At 37.0% G+C, this 23,690-nt stretch overlaps 4 protein-coding genes and 1 long non-coding RNA gene across 6 annotated transcripts in view; 2 read left to right on the top strand and 3 right to left on the bottom strand.

Moving 5' to 3' along the window:
* The window catches only part of LOC143919146 (uncharacterized), a 1,208,594-nt gene that overhangs the window by 414,767 nt on the left and 770,137 nt on the right, over positions 1-23,690 (bottom strand). The gene's annotated exons all lie outside the window — the stretch shown is intronic.
* LOC143919113 (uncharacterized) overlaps positions 1-23,690 on the top strand; it is a 213,940-nt gene that overhangs the window by 31,309 nt on the left and 158,941 nt on the right. The gene's annotated exons all lie outside the window — the stretch shown is intronic.
* Positions 1,385-9,787, bottom strand: LOC143919096 (uncharacterized). Of its 2 annotated transcripts, XR_013261183.1 has the most exons (3): positions 9,499-9,787; positions 7,338-9,426; positions 1,385-3,106 (listed from the first exon to the last, which is right to left on the bottom strand). XR_013261183.1 is itself a non-coding variant. In XM_077441283.1 (2 exons), exons 1-2 carry the CDS (start codon positions 9,610-9,612, stop codon positions 7,975-7,977), a joined length of 1,566 nt encoding a protein of 521 aa, XP_077297409.1. In that variant the 5' UTR covers positions 9,613-9,787; the 3' UTR covers positions 7,205-7,974. The 2 variants fall into 2 exon arrangements, 1 of the variants encoding a protein (XP_077297409.1); XM_077441283.1 differs by lacking the exon at positions 1,385-3,106 and having other exon boundaries at positions 7,205-9,426.
* The window catches only part of LOC143919153 (uncharacterized), a 229,710-nt gene continuing 207,559 nt past the window's right edge, over positions 1,540-23,690 (top strand). Inside the window, exon 1 of the long non-coding RNA XR_013261187.1 lies at positions 1,540-2,235. This is a non-coding gene — a long non-coding RNA (uncharacterized LOC143919153). The remainder of the gene's footprint in view (positions 2,236-23,690) is intronic.
* On the bottom strand, positions 3,620-5,824 carry LOC143919121 (uncharacterized). Its single transcript, XM_077441310.1, has 2 exons — positions 5,615-5,824; positions 3,620-5,542 (listed from the first exon to the last, which is right to left on the bottom strand). Exons 1-2 carry the CDS (start codon positions 5,726-5,728, stop codon positions 4,520-4,522), a joined length of 1,137 nt encoding a protein of 378 aa, XP_077297436.1. The 5' UTR covers positions 5,729-5,824; the 3' UTR covers positions 3,620-4,519.

The following is a 23,690-nucleotide window of genomic DNA, read 5'->3' as shown; positions in this document are numbered from 1 at the left end:
CGTTTTTTACGAGATATGATAGGTAAAGTACATTTAGTCTTACTTCAACTTTCGTTGGAGACATTCATCCATTATCTGATCAAATTTCATCCGATCTGTTTTTTTATTTATTAATTCGCGACTCCTAACTATTGAACCAACTGCTACGTATACATAATAACTACGACCTGGCCGTCCTTGGATTTATCACTTCACGACTTATCTACATACATACTGGACTTCCCACTACACATCTAAAGCCTGGACCGCCCTTGGATTCATTCTTAGAGAGTGCAGTTTTTAAATAAATGTATATATGTATGTATGTATATAATTTTTCTTCTCATTTTATTATTTTGAGATTTTTTATAGTGCTTTGGTGAAATCTTAAAATTAAATCGTATTGGGTAGGATACCCAATATTAAGAGAAGCAGACTTACTTAATCGCTTTCTATTTTCAGTTTATTGAGTTTATAAATATTACAATAAATATTTCCTTTCTTTTCCCTAAAAATATTGCAAAAATGTATTACAAATGTGACGTGAGGAAATAGTTCATTAACTAAATAGAAACTCAAATCGAAAAAATGCGGCAAATAAATTTTCAATATAAAGAATTATCAAAAAAACTAAAATTAAAATTCGATCTCCGGCTCAATTTCACCGGATACGATTTGCCTTTGAAATCGAATTGAGATTATGTCCAAAAATCGATAAATAATTAAACTTTGCAGTTGAAATAGCATATCGTAGAGAAAACATAACAGTTAAATTTTTTTCAAATTAAGTTAAAGTATTGATCGATAAAATATTACTAAAAATTACTATCGTGAAGGCAATGTTTTTTTTTATTAAATTTGCTTTTCTCTAGTAAGTTGACCAAATAAATGTCAGTTAACAACACTTGCCACGATATTCGATTCCACTGCGGAGAATTTATTCAAGCATTACAATTTTTCATATTCACAAAAAAATTTGAGGCATAGCGTGGGTTGTGCAACACTTCCCCTTTGGGGTCGCTCGACGATACACGTAAAAACGTAAAGGAGGTATGTAAAAATAAAGCGTATTTAACCGCATCCACGCTTATCATTTGGAATCATTCACATCCTGAACCTACATATGTATATATATTGGAAAAACTTTGCGAACATAGATTTTATTGTATTCTATTTACATCTAGATACAATAATTCAAAATAAAACCGTCTTGGATGATGAATTGAACATACATATATTAACTACAAAAACATAATATTGTATAGTACCATTGATTATTTTACATATAAAAGCATTTATAATTAACATCAATTAAAAAAATAATTGTAACTGAACGAAAATCCTTATCAATACGAAGAATTAAAAAGTTCTTATAATAAACCCTGTACTAGATATTTTTTCTATTGATTGTAATATTTTTATGCTTTAAAATACTTAATTTTCTAGCGAATTTCTAAAGTCAAAAATACATATTTTTACACAACTTTTCCCCGTGCTGTTATGGGTTCATTTGGACAGTTTTTTTTATTTCAACACGTTTATAGGGATTGGTTTTTTTTTCTCAATATATTTTTTTTATCTAAACGTAATAATTCGAGCGGTACGTGAATTTCAATCGAATTAAAACAAACATCCGCTAAAACGTTGTCGCGTATGAGTGCGAGGGAGAAATTGAAATTCATTAACACGAAAAATGTTGTTTAAATTTTAAAATATCAACGCATTAAATAGATCAAAACTCATACTTGAGCGAATTTAAGAACACTTTTTCAGTGGCTGTCGACGACACAGCAAGTTAATGTGTTATATAATATAGGTATATCTAAAGTTTTAGTACTTTTTTTAAAGCTGTCTAAATTTCCAACATCAAACTCCTTTTTTTATTGTTATCGATAGTTTTTTTTACCCTTGAGAGATTTTATTGTATTCCGTAATTTGGTTTTCTATGCAAAACAAACAAAATTAAACAATGAAAAAATTAAAAAAATCACTTACCTTAAATCAATGTGAATTTTATAAAATAATATAAAATTCTGAATGTTTCCGCTCTCACAAACACTTTGTAATTATGCCTTGTCTGCTGTACTAGATGTTGAATAGTACTAGTTCGAAACACAACTAAAGTAAATTGTACGATATTAAGTTGCTTTAAATGTGTAAAAAAGAAAACATATGTTTTGGATTATGCCACTTCGAAGAAAATAAAAGGATAATATTGAAATTTTCGAAGTCGTATTTAGCCAATAAAATAAAAAGGTTTGCCGGAGAATCGTACAAAGTTACCGACAGATCTTTGGAATAGATTTTCAACGGTTTTAACTGGTTTCTTTCGAAAGATCGTGGGTAAAAGTCGCTTTAAAGAGTTTCGTTTTCAATTTAGGTGCAATAAAAATGGCAAAAGCAAAATAGATCTATAAATTACATTGTATATTTCGTTTTAACCCTTGTCCTAGGTAAATAGAATGCATCATAAAATAATGTGGCACAAAAGCGGCTTTTACTTTCGGTAGAAAACAATGCATAATATTTTCGATTAATATTAATCAAAACTCGGGCTTTTGAGGAGGGGGCAAGATTAGGAATAAATTTTATATTCGGAAACTATTTAAAATTGTGTATTTAAATCTTACTATATTGTCGAAGTATAATCAAATGTTATTTTTAAAGTATGAAGTAAATTTAAATCGCTGGTTGATGATGAGTATCAAAATTGTTTTATGAAATTTACTTTATTTTATTCACGGAAATTTGTATATTCCCATTTTTATTTCAGTAGGTATTTGTTACATATGTAGGTTAATAGGTATATACATAATCTTGAGGTTGGAAATGGGCTTGACAAAAGGGCCCACACAAATGTTGAAACTTACATTTCGAGCCTAATAAAAAAAGTTAACCGATCCTTGGGCTATTAAAGCAGGTATTAGTTGCTTTTGTATATCGTAAGAAGTTTCTTTTGTTGAAATACCCAAACTTTAGGTCCCGAAGTGCAATATCCTGTACATTTTTACACACGTAAAATGAAATAGTGAAAAAGCTATTTAACTTTACTGAGGGCCCCTATTTTCTAACAGATCGTGGGGCCCACGTGCCATCGGGCATGTTAGCTTGTATGGCCAGTCCGCCACTGTATGTATGTATGTATGTACATAGATAAAGTGAAAAGACAGTCGGTAGAAATTAAGTTAATTGATAGTTTTTTAGTGACTCAGTTTGATGGTCGATTTTTGTTGACCATGTGAAGATTTTTAGAAAAAAATTTTCGCCTATTAAAAAAATTTTACATAATATTTTTTTATAATTATTTTATCAAAAATAAGCTTATTTTTTTCATATTTTATAACTCAATAAGGTGTATGCATAGAATATTTTCCATTTTTATTCCGATATAAAAAAGATAAAAATTTGACCAATCTTTGCCTGCGCCCCCCAAGAAAAAGCTGAAATGACGTCCCTGATTGTTTTCTACCGAAAGTAAAAGCCGCTTTTATGCCGCATTCTTTTATGATGCATTCTATTTACCTAGGACAAGGGTTAATAAGAAATATAAAATGTAATTTATGGATCTATTTTGCTTTTGCCATTTTTCTTGTTCTTAAATTTGTTTATTCCCATTTTTGAAAATTTTATTTTTTTTTACCCTTGATTATTAGCGTGATGGAAAAAATAATTTTTTTTTATATGGGGGGGGGGGACAAATTTTTTTAACCCTGGGTAGGCCCCCTTTGACTACTGGCATGCACTAATTTCAGTCCCAGTCCGCCACTGTACATACATATATGCACATATACACAATAAATAAAAATAACCATTTACAAATTCATACAGAGGTGTTGCCTTACAGGTGCCAGAAATTTATCACTATAACAAGTATATTTCTAATTTCATCTGGCAGCTTATTATAAGTGAAAACACTTCCATACATATGTTTTTCCTACTCTTATTTAATTTTAAATTCTGTAATTTATTGCTACCTCTAATGCTATATTAATACAGCCCCCGAGGATATTTACGGCAAAGAAATGTATGCAGTTAGATACAGCGTGTCACACCGGGATGTGAATTCTTAGTCGCTCACATTTTCATACATTTGGTCCGGTCGGTGTGACACGCTGACCTGGGACATGTGTAATGAAATTAAATATTTATAATATAATACTGATTCTTCACAAGGTTAATAATTCCGGCTGTTAAAATATTGATCAAAATGTTAAAAAATAACACTAATTTATGTATAAGTCATATGAGATGATCGAAACATATGTATGTAGTCATATTATACATAATAATATGTAAATTAAACTAAATTAAAAATTCAGCTGTCACTTTGACACTTGGTTATAATAAAACATGCTGTCCAGTTCTAAAAAACAACACCGGAGCGTTGCTGTCTATTTGCCGACTCCACGCTTTGAGCAGACAAATTCTTGCTGATTACACGCGTTCACCAAAGAATTTGCCGAATCCGTGAACTGGGCAACGTGCTTGCATTTTTCAAGCATTCGGCAATTCTCTTGCCGAATGCGTGTAGTAGACAATTTCATGGATTCGGTGTAACACCAGTATGAAATTTTTCATGTTTCACAAGGGTAGATTTATGGTAAAACGATTTTAAACAAATGTCACATTTGTGTGGTTTTATCCCAGAATGCGTTTGTTTATGTAACATGAGGCTACACTTTCGAGTAAATGATTTTAAACAAATTTCACACTTGTAAGGCTTATCCCCCGTGTGAGACCTTAAATGTAACACAAGATCATATTTTCGATAAAATGGTTTTAAACAAATGTCACATTTGTATGGTTGTATCCCAGTATGTGTTTTTTGATGTAACCTGAGGTTAGATTTTTGAGCAAATGATTTTAAACAAATTTCACAATGGTAAGGCTTTTCTCCCGTGTGAGATCTTAAATGTAGCACAAGTTCATATTTATGAATAAACGATTTTAAACAAGTTTCACATTTGTGTGGTTTTATCCCAGTGTGCAATTTTTTATGTAAATCAAGGCTATATTTTCGAGAAAATGATTTTGAACAAGTTTCACATTTGTGTGGTTTTATCCCAAAATGCAATTTTTCATGTGACAGGAGGCTAGATTTTTGAGCAAATGATTTTAAACAAATTTCACACTGGTAAGGCTTTTCTCCCGTGTGAGATCTTAAATGTAGCAAAAGTTCATATTTATGAATAAACGATTTTAAACAAGTGTCACATTTATATGGTTTTATCCCAGTATGCAATTTTTCATGTGATTTAAGGCTAGATTTTCGAGTATACGATTTTAAACAAATGTCACATTTGAACGGCTTTTCTCCAGTATGTAAAACAAGTTTTGTACTAATTTCACAATTTTTTTGTTGAATTGTCGGTAATGAAGGCTCATCGTCCCATATTAACTCTTCCAACAAAACTTCTTCAGTCTTGATATTCAAGCAATCGTCCAACCTCACTTGAGATGTTTCGTTGCTTCGTAAACAAGCCTTTCGAAAGCTGATTAACGATTCCAGATTGGTGATACACGAAAGACACACCGTGTTCGGCAACCCGTCGTCTCTTTTAACCTGCAGATGGAAGAAGTAGAAGAGTTAACCAATTGGGTGCACAATAATTGTAACCTGTAACCAGCAACTGACATAAATTTGACAGCAGGTCCGAATGCGTTGCTCCAGACGCTCTGGATGAGGATCGCCGAAGATGGAGACGGAAGACTCGGCAGGAGCTGATCGAAGACAAAGCCTGCACTCCATCGTCCCTGTATTTAACGTCCCTGAAAGCAACCAGATCGATATGCCTTCGCCTAATTATTATTTAGTGACATCTTTTGTCTAAATTTGGTACTACGTAGTAATACCAACTTTTAGGTAACTGGGCAACTCGCTCACTGACAATTCGTACCAAAGTATTTGCGCACAGGCAATTCCTTTGAAGCTGAAGACAGTATCGACCAGAACTGTTGAGAGTTAGGAGTACATAAAATACGGTGGCACGACAAATTAGCGCAACCCAACTTAGCGCAGACAACTGAGCGCAACAACTCAAAGGATGACAATTCAGCGCAAAATCTATTTTTTTGATAAGTTTTAAATGCGTTTTCGAAAATAATTACTCCATTGAAATTGTCGGACATAGTATCTACATGATAATTATATATCATAATAAATGCGAATAAAATTTATTTGATACACTTTGTGCCTTGAAATATTATGCAAACAGGGTTTCTTAACTTAGGCCGCAAAAATTTATTCCTAAGCAGGGTTTCTAAAACTAAATTTTTTTTTCAAATATATTTTTAGCTATCTTACGTATGCAGGGTTTTTTAACTAAAGTTCGCAAATCGTCACTACGGGCTTTGCTTTTAATAAAAAATGGGAGAATCTTTGGTTTTCGATTTTTTCTCCGAAAATTTGGTTTCAAATCCTATTCAGGGTTTGACAACTGAGTTCCGCAAAAAAATATTTCTTAAAAAGAGTTTCGACATCGGGATAGACAGCAAAAAAAATTACGTATTAACCAGTGGCGTGCGCTGAAATTCTCTCTCGTTTTGTCGTACAGCCTTACTTAATGTGCACGAACGGGATACAAGAGGAACAGCCTGTTCCTCTTGTATCCCGTTCGTGCACATTAAGTAAGGCTGTACGACAAAAAGAGAGAGAATTTCAGCGCACGCCACTGGTATGAAGCATTGATGTATAATACACTAGATCCGCCCTCATGTCTTATACTGGTCTCCCTTTTGGCGCATGCAAAATACATGACGCATGCACAGTTTCTCTTAGTAGGTAGGTAAGTACCGCTGCGTCTTAGGGAAAAAAATAATTTTTTTCCCAACTTCCCCGCTAGTTAAACCCCTCAGTTAGTGAAGACAAGATCTCCGACCAAAATCACACGTTGGGGCCCATCTATGTGTATTATACGTCAATGGTATGAACGGATTCTAGACCAAGGTTCGCAAGCCCGTCTTCATGGCTTCTGCTATTCATATCTAACATGTACGCGTATATGTATGTGTATATTGAGATATTTATCGACCATTGATTTAAATTATCGTGCATTTCAATCGGTGACCATATCTTGCATTTCCACCAATTGAAAAATTATGCATTTACTGATCCTACTACTTAATCTTCGGGTCTGCATATTCACGCTTACCCTAATTCAAATATACGAATATACGAATTTGAATAGGATGTGTGATTTTAGAGTATTGAAACAATAAAGATTTTGTTTATTTATTTATTTATGTGAGATATAATTATGTATGTAGTTTAATAGCTAATTATACATATTACATCCTACAAATAATAATGTATTAACATATATACACACTGATGCATACATATACGTACGTACATACACATATGCACATATACACAATATATTAAAATAACCATTTACAAATTCAAACAGAGGTGTTGCCTTACAGGTGCCAGAAATGTATGACTATTACAAGTATATTTCTAATTTCATCTGGCAGTTTACTATATGTAAGTGAAAACACTTCCATACATATGTTTTTCCAACTCTTATTTAATTTTAAATTCGGTAATTTATTGCTACCTCTAATGATGTATTAATATAGCCCCCGAGGATATTTATGGCTAAGATACTCCTCATGACTCTTAGCCTAACCTACAGAACAGATCCACAATACATAAAATGTGGATGGACAATTGCATTATACATACATATATGATTTTTCTTGATCTATAAAGTACTCCTACATTCTTAGATATTATTTTATATATGGCGCTAAAAACATCATTGCACAAGGGCCATAACTTTAGAATATAAACTTTTTATTACAAACCTTCTTTATGGTTCACTTACGATTACGATTACAATAGAATACCTCAAAATGTTCGAAATACTACCCTTTTGAACGACAAAAGAGTATTTTCGAAAGTAGGGGACCTTCTACCGAGAAATTGCGAGAATTCAAGATATTTAAGGGGGTTGCGATATCAATTACCGTTACTGTATATATATATTTTTATTATTCCACCTTATGAGAATTTTCATGTCGCACGAGGTCACCTTTTCGGATAAATGATTTTAAACAAATGTCACATTTGTGTGGTTTTAACCCAGAATGCGTTTTTATATGTAATATGAGGCTACATTTTCGAGTAAATGATTTTAAACAAATTTCACACATGTAAGGCTTTTCCCCCGTGTGAGACCTTAAATGTAAAACAAGACCAGATTTTCGAGAAAATGATTTCAAACAAATGTCACATTTGTATGGTCGTATCCCAGTATGTAATTTTAAATGTGAAATGAGGCTAGATTTTTGAGAAAATGATTTTAAACAAATTTCACATTTGTGTGGTTTTTTCCCAGTATGTGTTTTTTTATGTAACCCGAGGTTTGATTTTAGAGCAAATGATTTTAAACAAATTTCACACTGGTAAGGCTTTTCTCCCGTGTGAGATCTTAAATGTAGCACAAGTTCATATTTATGAATGAACGATTTTAAACAAGTTTCACATTTGTGTGCTTTTATCCCAGTATGCAATTTTTTATGTAACTCGAGGCTATATTTTTGAGAAAATGATTTTGAACAAATTTCACATTTGTATGGCATTATCCCGGTATGCGTTTTTTTATGTAACCTGAGGCTAGATTTTTGTGTAAATGATTTTAAACAAATTTCACATTTATATGGTTTTACCCCAGTATGCGTTATTTTATGTGAATCAAGGCTATATTTATGAGTAAATGATTTTAAACAAATTTCACATTTATGTGGTTTTATACCAGTATGTAATATTTCATGTGATTTAAGGACTGATTTTTGAGAAAATGATTTTAAACACATTTCACACTTGTAAGGTTTTTCCCCTGTGTGAGATCTTAAATGTATCACAAGTCTATCTTTTCGAATAAATGATTTGAAACAAACGTCACATTTGTATAACTGTATCCCAGTATGAAATCTTTCATGCATTGCGAGGCTAGATTTATGGAAAAACGATTTTAAACAAATGTCACATTTGTGTGGTTTTATCCCATAATGCGTTTTTTTATGTAACCTGAGATTAAATTTTCGAGTAAATGATTTTAAACAAATTTCACAGTTATAAGGCATTTTTCCTGTGTGAGATCTTAAATGTATCACAAGTCTATCTTTTCGAGTAAATGATATTAAACAAGTTGCACATTTGAACAGCTTTTCTCTAGTATGTAAAACAAGTTCAGATTCACTGGGAGATGGCTTTGAACAAATTTCACTACTCTTTCGGTGAATTGTCGGTATTGAAGGCTCATCGTCCCATATTAAATCTTCCAACAAAACCTCTTCAGTCTTGATATTCAAGCAATCATCCAACCTCACTTGAGATGTTTCGTTGTTTCGAAAACAAGCCTTTCGAAAGCTGATTAACGATTCCAGATTGGTCTTACACGAAAGACACACCGTGTTCGGCAACCCGTCGCCTCTTTTAACCTGCAGATGAAAGAAGTAGAAGAGTTAACCAATTGGGTGCACAATAATTGTAACCTGTAACCAGCAACTGACATAAATTTGACAGCAGGTCCGAATGCGTTGCTCCAGACGCTCTGGATGGGGATCGCCGAAGATGGAGACGGAAGAGTCGGCCGGAGCTGGTCCAAGACAAAGCCTGCACTCCATCGTCCCTGTATTTAACGTTCCTGACAGCAGCCAGATCGACTTGCCTTAGCCTAATTATTTGTTTGTGACATCATTTGTCTAAATTTGGTACTAGTTATACCAACTTTCAGGTAACCCAACTATTTGCGCACAGGCAATTCCTCAAAAGCGAAAGACAGTGTCAACCAGAACTGTTGAGAGGGGGTACAGAAAATGAGGGTGACCGCATATGAAAAAGGTTAGTGTATATATATATGTGGCATGCGGTAAAACTATCTCTCTCCCCGTCGTACATCCTTACTTAATTTGCGCGAGCAGGATACAACAGGAACAAGAAGAACAGGCTTTTCCTCCCGTATTAATGTGCGCGCACAGAATAATAATAACGCATTTAGATCGTTATTATTATTTAGATCATCACATACATACCAAGGCGGCCCAAACCTCTTAGTAATATATTTAATTACATTAGTTTAAGCGGGGATCATAATTTTCATTGAAACCCCAATCATCGAAATCTTTTTGATTTAATTTTTTTATATACATTTATTTGAGTTTTTTGCTACTTAAGTATTTTGTATACATATATTTTTTTATATACATTTATTTTTTATATTTTAGTAGATTATTTTTTATATACATTTATTTTTTATATATCTTAATATTATATACAAAACCAAAAGGAGGTATGTTTTTAAAAAAGTTTTTTGTACTACGGTTTTTTTGATCTTGTGGCGGCTCGCTTATACGACATGGTCGAGTTTGGTTGCCTTCCTGCGAGTGGGAACCAACTCGGCTGGGTTCGGAGAGCCACTACTCACTCTGTCTTCAGCTGTCATATAATAAAAACGTGCATTAACATGCCAGTCGTCTCATTCGTTCATCCTCCATACTGGTGACCCCCGACATCGAGCCACGCAGCCTCGATCAATTTCAACATGCCGCTCATCCCTGCCTCGCCGATCCAGGCGGGAAAGCTACCCGCCGCGCCCCCATCGCTATCAACACAGCACGCCGCGGCCCGCGAGTGACAATAAACGAGCAGACAGGGCTACCTACCTACCTATCGACATGAGTCCAGCCACAACGTCGATGACAGGTGCAAAAAATGGGGGAGCGAATGAGACGACGATCTTGACAGCTGGATGTGGAGTCATGCGCGATCCACTACACATAGAACGGTCATCCAGCACCACAAGACATACACCACCTCAGCACCATCATCATCATCATCATCATCAAGGCCCCGTCCGTCCCCACGAGCGTCGTCACGCCGAGACGGGCGGTAGCGCTACAACACCTCCACGAGCCACAACGACTCACAGTCCAGCTCGGAGTATCATCAACCACATCGATGCCCCTGCCGCCCCCGCCGCCCCACCAACCGACATCAGCCTCGGAAGAGCGGCGCCGCCGCAGCATCGCATCGGCGCGACCATCGGACCAGCCACCGTCCTGCTCGCGACGTCACCGCCCTCGAATCTACCGACCATTCAAGGCGGTACACCTACACAGCGGATGACCCACGTCAACAATTTTTTTCTCCCCACTCAATATTTTTTTTTTCTCTTTGTGTAACAATAATTTTTTTCTTTTGTAAAATTTGTTTCTTTGTAATTTTGGTATCGCTGATGCTGGGGGGGAGTGATGTGGCGGCTCGCTTATACGACATGGTCGAGTTTGGTTGCCTTCCTGCGAGTGGGAACCAACTCGGCTGGGTTCGGAGAGCCACTACTCACTCTGTCTTCAGCTGTCATATAATAAACACGTGCATTAACATGCCAGTCGTCTCATTCGTTCATCCTCCATAATCTTTTGACTTTCGGTGTGTGGGTGTGTCTGTGTATTTTTTGAACAACCGTTAGCCCTATCGAACTGAAACTTAACAAATTTTTAAGTTGCCCGGAAATGGTACCTCCCCTTATAGGTGTCCTCATTTTTATGTTTTTGAATACAATTGTAGGAATCTCGTCGTCGTCATCGTCATCGAAACATTCGAGAATATTCCGCAACAACAAACTACATTCCCGAAACCCAGACGACATGCACCTGCAGTCGTTATATTAAACTCAAGCGGAACGCCCCTACCAGTCGAGTGGAACCAAAACGATCGAAACACGCCGCCACCATTAAAATACATCGAGCGGAAAGGCGCCAAGCATTCCAGAAAATTCGACGCCTCGACGAAAACAAATTCCTCTCGTACGCATCAATAACCACTTCCACCAAGCATTCCAGAAAATTCGACGCCTCGACGAAAGCAAATTCCTTTCGTACGCATCAATAAACTAAATGCTCGTACGACCACTTCCATCAAGCATTCCAGAAAATTCGACGCCTCGACGAAAACAAATTCCTTTCGTACGCATCAATAACCACTTCCACCAAGCATTCCAGAAACCATATAAAAGGAGGTACAACTCAAACAACGCCAGTCGACCCACAGCAGCAAGCGTCGACATACAGCTCCTGACCAGCCACCACTACACTACGCGGACTTGGAAGACCAACCAGCCGGACGAGCCAGCAACACACTGCCGTATCCAGAGGCCTTCCGAACATAGCCGAACAACGAGCCAGCAACACACTGCCGCATCCAGAGACCTTCTGAACATAGCTGAATGCCGAGCCAGCGACACTCTACCATATCCAGAGACCGCTGAACGAAACACTTTTACCAACAATTAATCATACTTGTGTATACGTGTTACTACCAAATAAATACCATATTCAACATAGCTGTATTTAATACCGAACACAGACGAACCTGTCTATAATACATGGCGGACTGGTGGTGAAGAAGACCTTCACAACAAGACTAGATCCCCATACAATTATCTCCCAAACCGATTTTTTTTGCATGTAATAGTAATAATAATCTTTATAACCTTATATTTTTTAAATATTTTTATCTGAACCGGAAGTAGTACTTTTACTCTAGAGCAGCGGTTTCTAAACTGGGAGGCGCGCCTCCCTGGGGAGGCGCGGACTATTGCCAGGGGAGGCGTCAAAACTTTTTAATAAAAAAATAATTTTCATACCATAATATCTACAAATAAACAAAACTTAACAGTAAGCTTAACAGTAAAAATTCAATGCATGAATGTTTATTTTTATTTTTCTTTCATTTTTATATACACATTTAATTAGCAACCTTTCTCGAAGAAAACCAACACGAAGAGACATGAACTTGCCTATTTGGTTGAAATTTTTCGAAAATTGAGCGGTTTAAATAAAGCAATGCAGGGATCACAAATACATCCACTTGTTCAAAAAGACAAAGTAAAAGCTTTCATTAAAAAGTTGAAGTTATGGAAATCAAATTTACAAAAGAATGAGTTGGATATGTTTTCACTTTCCAAAGATTTCTGGGCCACAGTCAATATTGAAGAAAGTAAAAATCTTTTTATTGACCACTTGGATGGTTTAGTGCTGCATTTTTCCAATTATTTCAAAGACCTTGATTTCTCAAAATTTTTGTGGATACAGAATCCATTTAACTATAATGAATAAGACGAATTCGAGCTGACAACCATAGAAAAAGAAAAATTGATAGAATTATCATGCGATAGCTCACTAAAACAAAAGTTTCAGAATTAAACCATAATTAAATTTTGGATGAATCTTAGTGGATATATAATGAATCTTTCTTTTGCAAAGCAATGCAAGTGTTTCTACCGTTTGTAACGTCTTATTTATTCGAAACGGGCTTTTCGGCACTAGCTGCAATGAAAACCAAATATCGAGCCAGGTTAATAGTTGAAAAGGAGTTACGAGTGGCACTCTCCATATTGTCCCCCCAAGATTTGATAAACTTTGTGCCAATAAACAACAACATCCTTCGCACTAAATTTTGATGTGTTGGACGTAGTTTAATTATTAATTTAATATAAAAATAAATAAAGGTGATCGTATAAATTTATGTTATAGCAAAACCTTTTTATTATTCTGTCTATTGTAGTGTTCAGTATTTTTTTTTAAATAAAGGTTTATTATTCAAAACGTGTCTATATTATTATATCTATTAAAAAATAAAAGGTAGGGAGGCGCGGAAAAAAAATTTTTTTTTAGAGAGGCGTAGTAGCATAAAGTTTGGAAACCACTGCTCTAGAGCATCGAGTTTTTATCGAGTTATAAACATAAAAGTTTTTCTCAGAAACCGTTTGGTTTATTCAACTGAAATTTCATATCTAGAAGTTTAAGCTTAATACTATAGTCTATATATATAAAAAAAAATGTTTGTCTGTCTGTCTGTCTGGAATAGGCTTCTAAACCACTGAACCGATTACGATGGAACTTTCAGGATTTTTTGTATACATGACCGGAAAGGTTACTGTGAAAAAAACGGGATAAAACTTCTCAATAATAATATTCGTTATGACGATTTTATCGACGCGAAAGTATGAAGCGCCAATGTGAAGTTAAGGAAATGTGTAAGTTGGTAACCAACTTGCGCGTATGCATGCCAACGTACAAATTTATTTATTTATTTATTTTTTACATTACTCATTTATAAATACATTACTCATACCAACCTGACATTAAGTACCACTCATAAAAATCCTACATATGTATATAAATCAATGTTTGTCTCTCTGTCACATATGTATGTGTTCCTATACTTTACTATAATTTAATTTGATTACACTGTTCGACACGAAAAATGTTTCAGAGACGAGATATGACTTTTCTTATAGATCTATGCCCAGTTAACACGAATCTGGTAATAAAAAGTGTTGATTGGCTCGAGATTCGGAGATATCTGTGTTTTTTAAATCGCGCGATTTTTCTATATCTTGGTGTTGTTCGGTCGATTTCTCAAAATCTGTTAATTTTCTGTTCAAAATGAATATTGGAATCTACAGTCGGTTATTTTATCTTTCATTTGTAGTACTTTTCAGCTTTCAAATCTCTCTAAGTAGTCGTCCAGTTCAAATCAAAAGTAAAAATTACGTATTTTCACTTGGGATTTTTTCCCACTGTTAATACTATATTATATTGAGTATTTTCTATTGAAACATGTTTATTAGGATAGTGTTCTGATCACACTATTTTTTATTTTCGTTTAAAAGGGTTAACTGGAAGTGTGCTGAGCTTTAAATCTGTAAAATTGCGACCAAAATGCTAGTACTAGTGTTTACTCGTATTTACACGAATCTGAATTGAATTAATAGGGATAATATATTAAATTATCTTTATATGAGGATGAAATAAAATTCCACTTAGAAAAATCATATTTCGACTATTCTTGTGGATTAATAACAAAAATTCTATTGATAACTGGCTTACCACGATAAAATAAACGATAGCTGCAGGGGCTGTAATGTGTATGTGTATGTATGGGTGACCAGTGGCTGTGTGTATGTGTCGTCGTCTCGATCAGCTTGCTCTGGAACGGTGCGGGGTGGGAGAATTATACAAAAGAGTAACGGTTATGATCTCGTTTTTATTGATGAGTTGGTGGCCGAGCCGGGGAGTTGCTCGACGCCTCTCGCCTGTGCCCCTTTATGGCGGGGGCTGTGGATTGAGTAGGCTGTGGCTGTGGCTGTGGCTGTGGCTGTGGCTGGTCAGGAAGGGTAGACCAGCCACGCCAACACCTTCTCGGTCGGAGTCTCACGAGCGTCTGAGAGCTCGTGGTCGGTGAGGTCATAGTCATAGACATAGTCGGTGAGGCACGACTATGGAAGAAGCCATAGTCCTTCTATGATGCCAATGAGCGCTCGCCGTGATCAGACTCAGACTCGCGGATCACGGGTCCAGAGTTCGGGGCTTAGTTCGAGGCCGGCTTTTACGAGGGACGCTGCATCTGGCGGTCCGCGCCGGACCCACGGGAGAATCTAGAGCGACTGACAGATGGTCAGTGTAAAAAAAAGAGAAAACAAAAGCCGAAGCCGTAAGAGGACAACCAACGGCCATGAGGGTTTTTGGCTCGGACAAGTACTACAAATGAAAGATAAAATACCCGACTGTAGATTCCAATATTCATTTTGAACAGAAAATTAACAGATTTTGAGAAATCGACCGAACAACACCAAGATATAGAAAAATCGCGCGATTTAAAAACACATATATCTCCGAATCTCGAGCCAATCAACACTTTTTATTGCCAGATTCGTGTTTACTGGGCATAGATCTATAAGAAAAGTCATATCCCGTCTCTGAAACATTTTAACAGTCGTCATTTGTCGAACAGTGTTATTAAGTATAAATTTGAAACTGAAACATTTACTGATACTAAGCCCGCTTTAAAGGTCACGGAATTTGACCCTTAAAGCCCTCAACATGAGGCCACCACCCCCCCCGACGAATACAGTCCAAGAGACCCTTTCGTCGGAGAACGAGACGGTTGTTCATGAATATCGCACAAGAACAACCGCACATCACTGTTCTAATAAAAAAACCACATTGTACATAACCAAGTACAAAATTAACAACAACGCATGAACACATAAAGCGCGCATGCGGTAGGAAACAAAACCTGAGATGTGCCGTGCGAATGCACGCACACCTCAAGTAAACATACATGTATGGAGGATGAACGAATGAGACGACTGGCATGTTAATGCACGTGTTTATTATATGACAGCTGAAGACAGAGTGAGTAGTGGCTCTCCGAACCCAGCCGGGTTGGTCCCCACTCGCAGGAAGGCAACCAAACTCGACCATGTCGTATAAGCGAGCCGCCACACATGTACGCATGATTATGCGTGCATAAGCACGCAAGCACACACACACACACACACACACATACACACACACACATATATATACACACACACACAAACACACACACACATACACACACACATAAACCACAAATACATACACTCACCTAAAAAGCAAACGCACACTCACACACACACACATTCACAGAATATAATATAAAAAAATAATAATAATAATAATAAATCAACACATAAATGCTTTTGCAATTAAGTGGAGTAGTAGCATCCAGGGGAACACAGCTTCCCAAAGCATTCCGCGAACTTTTCGAAAGCTCTAAACGATGCTTTACTCATTATTAGATCCCCATGATGTAGGAGGCCAATGAGAGAACCCCTGACGCTGTCCAGCAGAACCCTCCTCTCAGCCTCCATCCCAGGACAGGACCACAGAATATGATCTGCATCCTGCTCCGGAAAAGAACACGAACAAAAGGATTCAGATACCAAGCCCATAGATGCGAGCTTGCCGTTAAAGTGGCCGTGACCAGTTAAAAATTGACTGGTCCAAAAACTAGGCGACAGCCAATCACGCTCAAGGCGCGAAGTGACCCTCGGAAAAAACAAATAGGTTTGTCTACCTTTAGAGGAACAATCCCATCTAAGTTGCCAAGCCGAAATAGCACAATTTAAAATAACAGACTTCAAACTTTGCCAGAATCGAGGATCATCGCACTGTGACTGATTAAGAGCACGGAAAAGGACGCCTGAGACGGAAGCATCTAACCCACCACGAAGTTTTTCTCGAGCAGCTCTTATTTGGACGACCAAGTCAAGTGGCAATGTACCCGCAAGAATCTGTAGTGAGTCAGTAGACGCAGTGCGATAAGCCTGGGTAAGAGTGATCAGAGGAAAACGCTGACCACTATTTAATGTACGACGGACCGTCTTTAATTCGACACGATGACCCCAAATGCTAGATGCATACGTCAAAGAGTTCACAAACACAGCATCGTATACCAAGCGTTTTTCATGGAAACCCAAACCCCAAGAGCGACCACAAAGGCGACCAATACGACCAAAGGAAACCCTAGCTTTATCTAATGCTTTCCCAATATGACCATTGAATGTAAGCCCGACATCGAGAACAACACCTAAATACGCGTACTCGTTGACGAATTTGATCTTACAGTCTCCGAGTTTGATATTAGGGGCTCTAACAAGAGAACCTTTTAATAGTAAGCACTTGGACTTAGAGGGCGAGAAAGAAAGTTTGTTAATTATGGCCCAATCGTCTAGAAGGTGAAGTGCCGCAGTAGCTCTACATTCCATCTCAACACGGGACTTTGCGTGCGTTAACAACACGATGTCATCAGCATACGCAACCAACCTGCAACCCTCCGGCAAATTGATTGTAAAGAGGTCATTGACGAGAATGTTCCAAAGTATAGGTCCCAAAACGGAGCCCTGTGGACATCCAATAGAGAGATCCCTGAAACCAACCTGTCCTCCGAGTTCGAAAACCAATTTCCTATCCGACAAGTAACTCTGCAGTAAGCATAGTAAATTCGGATGCAATCCCAGCAGACGCAACTTGATCAATAGCATGGGCCACCAGGCATTATCAAACGCTCCAGCAACGTCCAACAAAACAGCAACTACATACTTGGATGGAGAGTCCGAAGACTCCCTCAAGACACAGCGAATTGCATCAACAGTAGACTTTCCCGATCTAAATCCAAATTGACCACCGGATAAAACAGAGTTATTGGAAAAGACTTCGATAATGGTTTGATGTAGTTTATTGAAATGTAAAATTTGCACGTGGTGGTTCAGCGGAGCGTACGGAACACAAGTTGTCCGTACGCCGTCTGCTCGAACTCTGTCGACCGTCGCGTATTTCCGCTTGGGCCGACACTAATGCCAACTCGTCAATAATGCCAATCGACAATCAGTTAATAAGACTGTTTGCCACACGTCATTACAAAAGTCGGAACATAGTCCCACATAGGAAAACTGTTGAACAATACAGTTATTCTACAGAGTTACAGCATTACTGACGAGTCGTTTACAATAAATCATAGCTCTTAAAATAATTAAATAGAGGGTGAATAATGAAACCTTTGCCTCATCCAGTGTGAGGATAAAATCAATTTATTGGTTCAGTAATATTTCAACTTATAGGTATACCTCTGGTGAATGTTGTTTCTATTTACATTAAAATTTTTGAAATCTCCTTTGAAGCTGTGAATAAGCATTACAAGATAAGTTTACTTTAAAGAAGAGAGAGTGGACTGTATATGGTTTAAAACTTAAGCATTCCTCATCTTGATGTTAACTTAGACAATACAATGTTGACACTGTTACAGTTGTCAAGACAGATCAGCTATTACCGATCAACTAAACTTGATTAGTGAGTGTAATGCTCCTAAGTTAACTTGATTTCATCAACAAGTAGCACAAACATTGCTAAATTAAAAGTAAATTGGAAAGTCATTCATTCATTCCTACAAGCAGGAAATGAAGGCGAACTATGATTATAGATGTCTCTACGTTAAACATCGAAATGTTCAGTATTATAATATTTACTTATTCTATGATTCACATAAATACTATAAACAGTAAGAGTTAACTTATGGTTTCATAACAAGAAACATAAGACCTGCGGATGACTCCCGGCAGGTTATAATTAAGTAGACATGAAATAATTTAAGATGCTCCATTAAGTGTGGCTTGGAGACTAACATTAACAAATCATGAATCTAATTTTAACTGTCAAATTTGAACAGTTTATTTTAAACTCGGATATAATCCTTCCGAGTGATGACATGAGACAAGTCTTATATTATAAAGACAAAATGATTAGATTAAATTCGGAGATATATACTGCCGAATGTTAAAATGAAAATAGCTTAAATTATACACACAACACAATTAAAGTGAATTACGGAGTACTACTATTAACATTGAATGATTTAAACTCATGATTACATCTAATAAGTAATATGAGTTGGGGGTAGTGTCTTCGGGTTAAACTAAGCTACCGAAGTTGACGGAATTGAAGCTGCTGTTTCTCCTCCCTCTTGCTGATCTTCCTTCCTGTCAAGTGGTCCTTGTGGTAGAATCGGCAATGGCGCCACTAGATGACTGGACCGACGAAACTCTCCGCTGGCAGTAAAGACGTCGACGACTCGAACTCTGCCATCTGGTCCGGGATACAATTTAGTGACTCGACCCAAGACCCATCGGGTTGGCAGCATGTGTTCCTCCTTTAACAGAACCATTTGACCCACACTCAGATTGTTGCTCGAGTCCTTCTTCCATTTGTGTCGTAACTGCAAAGAATGTAAATATTCCGCCGACCAACGTTTCCAAAATGCTGCTGTGGTCAATTGTATCTGAAGCAGATTGGCATGGACATTAGTGTTATATTTAACCTCCATTGGAAGAGCGAGTAAGGATCTGCCAATTAAGAAATGTCCAGGTGTGAGGGGTAAAAGGTCTAGTGGATCCGAAGACAAGGGACTAAGAGGACGGGAATTCATGCAAGCTTCTATTTGAGTCAATACCGTACAAAATGATTCGAAATTTAAGGTGGTGGCCTTTAACACCTTGTTTAAATGAATCTTCATGGATTTAACCGCTGCTTCCCACAGCCCTCCCATGTGAGGCGCCCTTGGCGGGTTAAACTTCCAACGAATCCCTTCGGAGGCTACATACCGTAGTAGCTTCTCCTCATGAGGACGTTCGTAAATTAATTTTACTAAATTAACGAGTTCACGACTTGCACCGACAAAATTAGTAGCATTGTCGGAATATATCGTATTGGGCCTGCCACGTCTGGCTACGAATCTTCTTAAACAATTTAAGAAATTTGAACTCGTTAAGTCTCCGACAAGTTCCAAGTGAACTGCCTTACTGGAAAAACACACAAAGACACAAACGTAACCCTTAATTATCTTAGAATTCTTATTGCAACCACTCTTCACAGGAAAAGGTCCTGCGAAATCTATCCCCACATGACTGAAAGGAAAATTCGCAGTGGTACGTTCAAGCGGGAGTAATCCCATTAATCTATTGTGTGACAGTGGTTTATTTCTGAAACAAATGACACATGAACGCACCACTCCTTTGACAGTATTATGTCCGGCCAATGGCCAATAGGTCTGCCGCAATAACGACAGTAAGGCTTGAGTACCCAAGTGAATATATTTCAAGTGCGCATCTCGGACAATCATGTGTGTAAGTTTATGCTTATTTGACAAGATAATGGGTGACGTTGATAGAGTTGTTCCCAGAGGAAGTCTACTTCCAACACAAATTAGATTCTCGTGGAATAGAGGGGACAATTTAGCTAATTTACTGCTACTGGGAATTGGATGTCCCTTGCTCAGCAAACGATATTCCAATGGAAATGATTCCATTTGCGATAACCTTATCAAATTATTTAAAGCATCTTTTAATTCTAAAGCGGACGGTTCGTTATTTTCTTTAACGTTTAATTGTTTATTCCTTAGTGGCCGACGAACATATGATAAAACTCGAAGGAGTCTTGGAAGATGAGAATGTTTATCTATCCAATTATTTTCCCTCACAAGGGTAGCGTTAGTGACTACCCTTCTCTCTGGAAGATCTATTGTGATCTCAGGAGGTCTTCGAGGCCATCGTGATTCGTCTAATTTCAACCAACTAGGGCCGTCCCACCATAACGAATTATGATTTAATTCTGATGGTTGAGTCCCTCGAGAAATTAAATCTGCTGGATTGTCTGTAGAGGAGACATGGTACCACTCAATGGGTTGAGATATTGATTGGATTTCGGCCACTCGATTGGCAACGAAGGTGGTCCATTTACATGACTCTCCTCTAATCCAATGCAATGCGACGGTTGAATCCGTCCAATAATATTTTTCATTAATATGAATTGTTAATTGGTCTATTGTTGACTTCATTAACTTTGATAATAACATAGCGGAGCACAGCTCTAAACGCGGAATAGTTACAAAACTGAGCGGAGCGACTCTCGAACGAGAACACACAAGATGACATTTGGAATTTCCCAATTGATCAGTACATTTTACATAAATACAAGCACCATAAGCTTTCTCGGATGCGTCACAAAATCCGTGTGCCTGTATATTAATGACATTATTTAGTATTATCAATCTAGGAATTTTATAAAGTTTCATGACTGTATTGGATAATTGACAATCTTTCCATTTTTTGAAGATTGTCTGAGGAATGAATTCATCCCAACCAATGGTTTGTTGCCAGACAGATTGCATTAATATCTTATAATTAATTAACAATGGAGATAATAGTCCTAATGGGTCGAAGATCTGACTAATTACTGATAAAAAGTTTCTTTTTGTTATATTTTCAGTCTCGACTTCGGTTTGAACCTTAAATACAAAAACGTCTTCCCGCGGTTTCCGAAATAAACCTAAAGTTTTGTGTGATTCGTTAGAGAAGTTAAAATCTGAACAATCGTCAGCTTTAACATCCGTGATTATATCGGAGTTGTTCGATGTCCATTTGCTTAAGGGCATACCGGCTGATAATAATATGGTTTCCAGTTGAACCTTTAATAATTGACCAGCTTCAATAGTATTAGTTCCCGTGAGCAAATCATCAACATAAAAATCACGTTCGATCACTTTACTAGCGATGGGATATTTGTTTCTATTCTCCTCTGCTAACTGATTTAGACATCTAGTAGCTAAAAATGGGGCTGAAGCAGTTCCGAATGTTACTGTATTAAGCTTGTAATGCTTGAATTTACTCTGGGGATCTGTTCGCCAAATGATTCGTTGTACATTTTTATTTTTCTCTGCTATTTGAATCTGTCGGTACATCTGCTTAATATCCGCAGTAATCACGTATTTATGGAGTCGAAAGTTGAGTAGTAAACTTAACAAATCTGATTGGACATTAGGTCCCACCATCAAAATATTATTTAGTGAGATATTAGACGTTGTCTTTGCGGACGCATCAAAAACTACACGATATTTAGTGGTAAGGCTAGACTCCTTAACCACGACGTGATGAGGTAAATAACAATGAACCTCATGTGCCTCCGGAGGTTCACACTCTGACATATGTCCTAAATTTATGTACTCTTCTAAAACTTTATTGTATTCCATTTTTAAATTATTATTGGCTAAAAAACGTCTTTCCAAAGTTTTGTGTCTTTTCTCCGCAATGTGCAATGAACTTCCTAATACTACCGGGGAATTTTTATATGGTAAAGCTACACAAAATCTACCGTTTTTATCTCGTGATGTGTGTGCTTGGAAATGTTCCTCACATCTTTTCTCCTCAAGAGATTGATGTTTTACCATAGGAACCTGGTCTATCATCCAAAAGTTTTGAATGTGACTGTCTAATTGACTTAAGCCTATGTGGCTCTTCCCTGGAGCATTATTTACTTCGGGATATGGACCAACTATTGTCCATCCGAATTCGGTATCCTTTAAGATAGGCATACCTTTTCCTAACTGGATGGTTCCTGCTTTCATGGCATGAACGCAAATCTCGGCGCCGAGCAATAAATCGATTGGCGTCGGTTTATTCCAAAGGGGATCTGATAACTTGATTCCCGCTGGTATTGAAATTAACTGTTGATCCAGTTTCACAGTTGGAATTTCGCCAGTAATTTCTGGTAATACCAAACACAACACTTTGGTTGAGTAATTAGTGGTTGAAGACCTTATGGTCACCTTGGTGATGTGACGAATGCTACTTTCTTGATTAGCGATACCTACAATTTTTTGAGAGATTTTCTCTAATTTGAAGTTATTCTTCTTAGCGAAAGATGTGGTAACATAGTTGACTTGTGAGCCGGAATCTAATAATGTGCGACCCTTAACGACCGTTCCATTGGACGTTATAATGTCTACTTGTACCGTGGGTAAAATTATCTCCCTTTGAGAGAAATGAGTAGAATGAGCATTAATTGACTTCCTTCCCGTATTATTGGAACTAAATGTATCGTCCTGATGCAACAAAGTGTGATGGTTTTGTTTGCACCTTAAGCAATTATAGTTAGACTTGCAATTTGTTATCTTATGCGATGAATTTAAACATTTAAAACACATGTTATTAGATTTAACGAATTCATTTCTTTCCATACTGGATTTTGCTTTGAATTTATCACATTTGCCTATGAAATGATTATTTCGACAGAATGCGCATGCGTTTACCTTACTTGATGGGTTTTTGTTCGCGACATGAGTTCTCATGATTCTTTGACGACTATGAGGGAATTCCTTCACCGTAGTTACAGATGCAGTAGATTGTAATACATTACATCTATTCTGCAAGAATGTCTCTAAACTTTCATATGGTGGCATTTCTCTGCTAACCAGCGATATTTCCCAGTCTCTTACTATATTAAAAGGTAATTTCCTTAGAACTAAACATGTTACCCATGGATCT

This window comes from Arctopsyche grandis, chromosome 11, assembly GCF_051622035.1.
Source record: "Arctopsyche grandis isolate Sample6627 chromosome 11, ASM5162203v2, whole genome shotgun sequence".
NCBI classification, from domain to species: Eukaryota; Metazoa; Arthropoda; class Insecta; order Trichoptera; family Hydropsychidae; genus Arctopsyche; species Arctopsyche grandis.
The sequence above is the reverse complement of the archived record's forward strand: the minus strand, read 5'-3'. Positions and strand labels throughout refer to the sequence as shown.

What these genes read in the sequence shown, in the direction of transcription:
- LOC143919096 (XM_077441283.1), bottom strand. Translation starts at nt 9,612, where the DNA reads ATGGAGTGCAGGCTTTGTCTTGGACCAGCTCCGGCCGACTCTTCCGTC. An exon ending in GGACCTGCTGTCAAATTTAT is followed by an intron (nt 9,427 to 9,498) that starts GTCAGTTGCTGG and finishes TTTCATCTGCAG; the next exon opens with GTTAAAAGAGGCGACGGGTT.
- LOC143919121 (XM_077441310.1), bottom strand. Translation starts at nt 5,728, where the DNA reads ATGGAGTGCAGGCTTTGTCTTCGATCAGCTCCTGCCGAGTCTTCCGTC. An exon ending in GGACCTGCTGTCAAATTTAT is followed by an intron (nt 5,543 to 5,614) that starts GTCAGTTGCTGG and finishes TTCCATCTGCAG; the next exon opens with GTTAAAAGAGACGACGGGTT.